This window comes from Sorex araneus, chromosome 9 (genome assembly GCF_027595985.1).
Source record: "Sorex araneus isolate mSorAra2 chromosome 9, mSorAra2.pri, whole genome shotgun sequence".
In the NCBI taxonomy this organism is placed as follows: Eukaryota; Metazoa; Chordata; class Mammalia; order Eulipotyphla; family Soricidae; genus Sorex; species Sorex araneus.
Window position 1 is genome coordinate 19,731,879 of NC_073310.1, and position 2,398 is coordinate 19,734,276.

General features: G+C 46.2%; 1 gene segment (V, D, J or C); it reads left to right on the plus strand.

Moving 5' to 3' along the window:
- The first annotated feature begins 259 nt into the window (after positions 1-259).
- On the plus strand, positions 260-832 carry LOC129407027 (immunoglobulin lambda variable 2-23-like). The segment is given in 2 exon segments: positions 260-311; positions 477-832. Coding segments are annotated over 2 exon segments (408 nt in total).
- Positions 833-2,398: the final 1,566 nt, after the last annotated feature.

The following is a 2,398-nucleotide window of genomic DNA, read 5'->3' on the forward strand; positions in this document are numbered from 1 at the left end:
GTGGCGCTGTGGGCTTCTCCCTGAGCCAGCTGGGGCTCTGCACTCCCTGGGGATTACAAACTGTGACCTGTAGCACACTGTAGCTGCCCTATTCCCCCTCCAACTCAGCTTTCACCAAATGTAGGCCCAGGGGCAGATGGGGTAGGGGGTTATTTGCATAAAGGGCTCCTTTCTGCTCTGCCCTCAGGGGAAGATAAGAGGGACTTTGTGCAGTTGTCTCCCTTGTGAGCTCCACATCAGAGTCCAGGGTGTCTCTGCAATGGCCTGGCCTCCTGTCCTCCTCCTCCTCCTCCTACTAGCTCAGTACCCAGGTGACTGACAGTGGGAAGTAGGGAAAGTGATTTTGTGGGAGACCATGGTCTGGGTTGAGAGGGTGCGATGAAGGGAAAATTGTTTGTTTTGAGAAAAGGCTTGTTTTGAGAACAGGCTGTGGCTAGTAACTGTCTCACCTCTGTGTCTCCATTGCTCCATTCCAGGCTCCTGGGCACAGACTGGACTGACGCAGGAGGGATCAGTGTCACGGTCTGTGGGACAGACAGTCACCCTCACCTGCATTGGAACCAGCAGCAATGTTGGTACCTATGTTGTAGGCTGGTACCAGCAGATTCCTGGTGCTGCCCCCAAAACTGTGATGATAGGAAGTACTCGACCTTCAGGGATCCCAGATCGGTTCACGGGGTCCAAATCTGAATACAAGGCCTCTCTGACAATCTCAGGCTTGCAGCCTGAGGATGAGGCTGATTATTACTGTTCTTCATATGACTACAATATCGACGGAGCCACAGTGCTTCAGACACGAGGGGAAATGAGGCAAAAACCCAGCCCTGTTTGAAGTGGTCTCCCACAGGTCAGCCTGTGACAAACAGGAAACAGAGCTGTGGAGACTGCACTCTCTGAGTGTGACTGTGAGCACAGACTCACTGAACGAGGGCAATATTGGCTCCTCCTTCTCAGACTGGGTGTGATTAATAGCTATGCCAAGATATAACCAATTATTAATCATGTTTAAACACTTACAGTGCCCAGTTCAAATTTTTTGCTTCATGAATTGACAGATTTGCATAGTCAACACCAAAATCTAACTGAACAACAGTTTCATCATTCTGGAAAGAAATTTCAAACCCATTAGTGATTCCTCTCATGCTACTCTACGCTACTCACTCCAGACAAAACACTAGTCCAAGTTCCTACTTTATGCATTTTTCTGTTCTGGTTATTTCACATACATTGGATCAGAAAAAAACTGTGGTGCTTTTCATGTTCTTTTTTTAATTTTCATTTTTATTACATAATACCTACATGCCACCTACTGGCAGAGCCTGGAAGGCTACCCGAGGCATATTCGATATGCCAAAAACACTAACAAAAAAGGGTCTCATTCCCCTGCCTCTGGAAGAGCCCCAGTACAGCAGCATTGAGAAGGACGAGCAAGGAGAGGCTGCTAAAATCTCAGGGCTGAACTAGGCTGCCAAAACAAAGAAGGACTAAAATGGCTGTCTGCACTTTTAACACGTACACTGGTATGGAAGCATCCATCAAGGACCTGATGTTTCAAGGCAGAAAATCAAGTGTGACGTCATTGGATTCACTGGGACGAGAAGGCATCATCACATCACATTGTTTTGGACACTGGAGAAGAACTGGTCCTCGGAACAGGTGACAGTAGAGGTGTCGGTGGTGTCAGTGTCCTCGTCAACACGAATTTGGCCATGAGCATTGAATGCCTAACTACCGAATCGGACGCTTACGTTTGAATAAATGTGGCTCATTACTGGCAGTTTCTATCTTTGTCGTCTATGCACCAACAGACAACTACAATGAAGAAGAAATTGAGAAGTTGTACATGGAGCTGGAGAGTTCTATAAAGAAGACCACAACTTCTACAAGGTCTCTGTCAGTGATTTTAACACCAAGGTAGGACCGAGAAAGTTGTCCGAAGAACTCACATCAGGACCCATGTCCTAGAATGGAATGAATAGGTGAGAGACTGTCTGAGTTCATCATGTTTACCAAGAGCCATCTATAGTAGCTTGGAGCTCGAGAAGCCAAATCTAAATGTTGGACATGGGAGTCTCCCAGTGAACAGTTCCACAACAAAATTGACCACATCATATTTAACCAACATTTTTGCCTGACCCATGCCACTGTTGTCCCAAAATTTCAAATGGGATAAGACCACAGTCTCCTTCGTGCAAAATTTTACTTCTTGGAGCGGGGCAAAAGGGCAACAGAGTTTAAGAAGAGAACTCCCAGAACGACCACCAACTGGGTGCTCTTTGGCAGATTGTTCAATGCAGCACTTTGTCCAAGAGCTAGGATATGGAATTAACCCGGATGTTCAATGTCAAATGAATAAATAATAAAGTTCTGGTATACATTCAAAATTGTATGCTTTGCA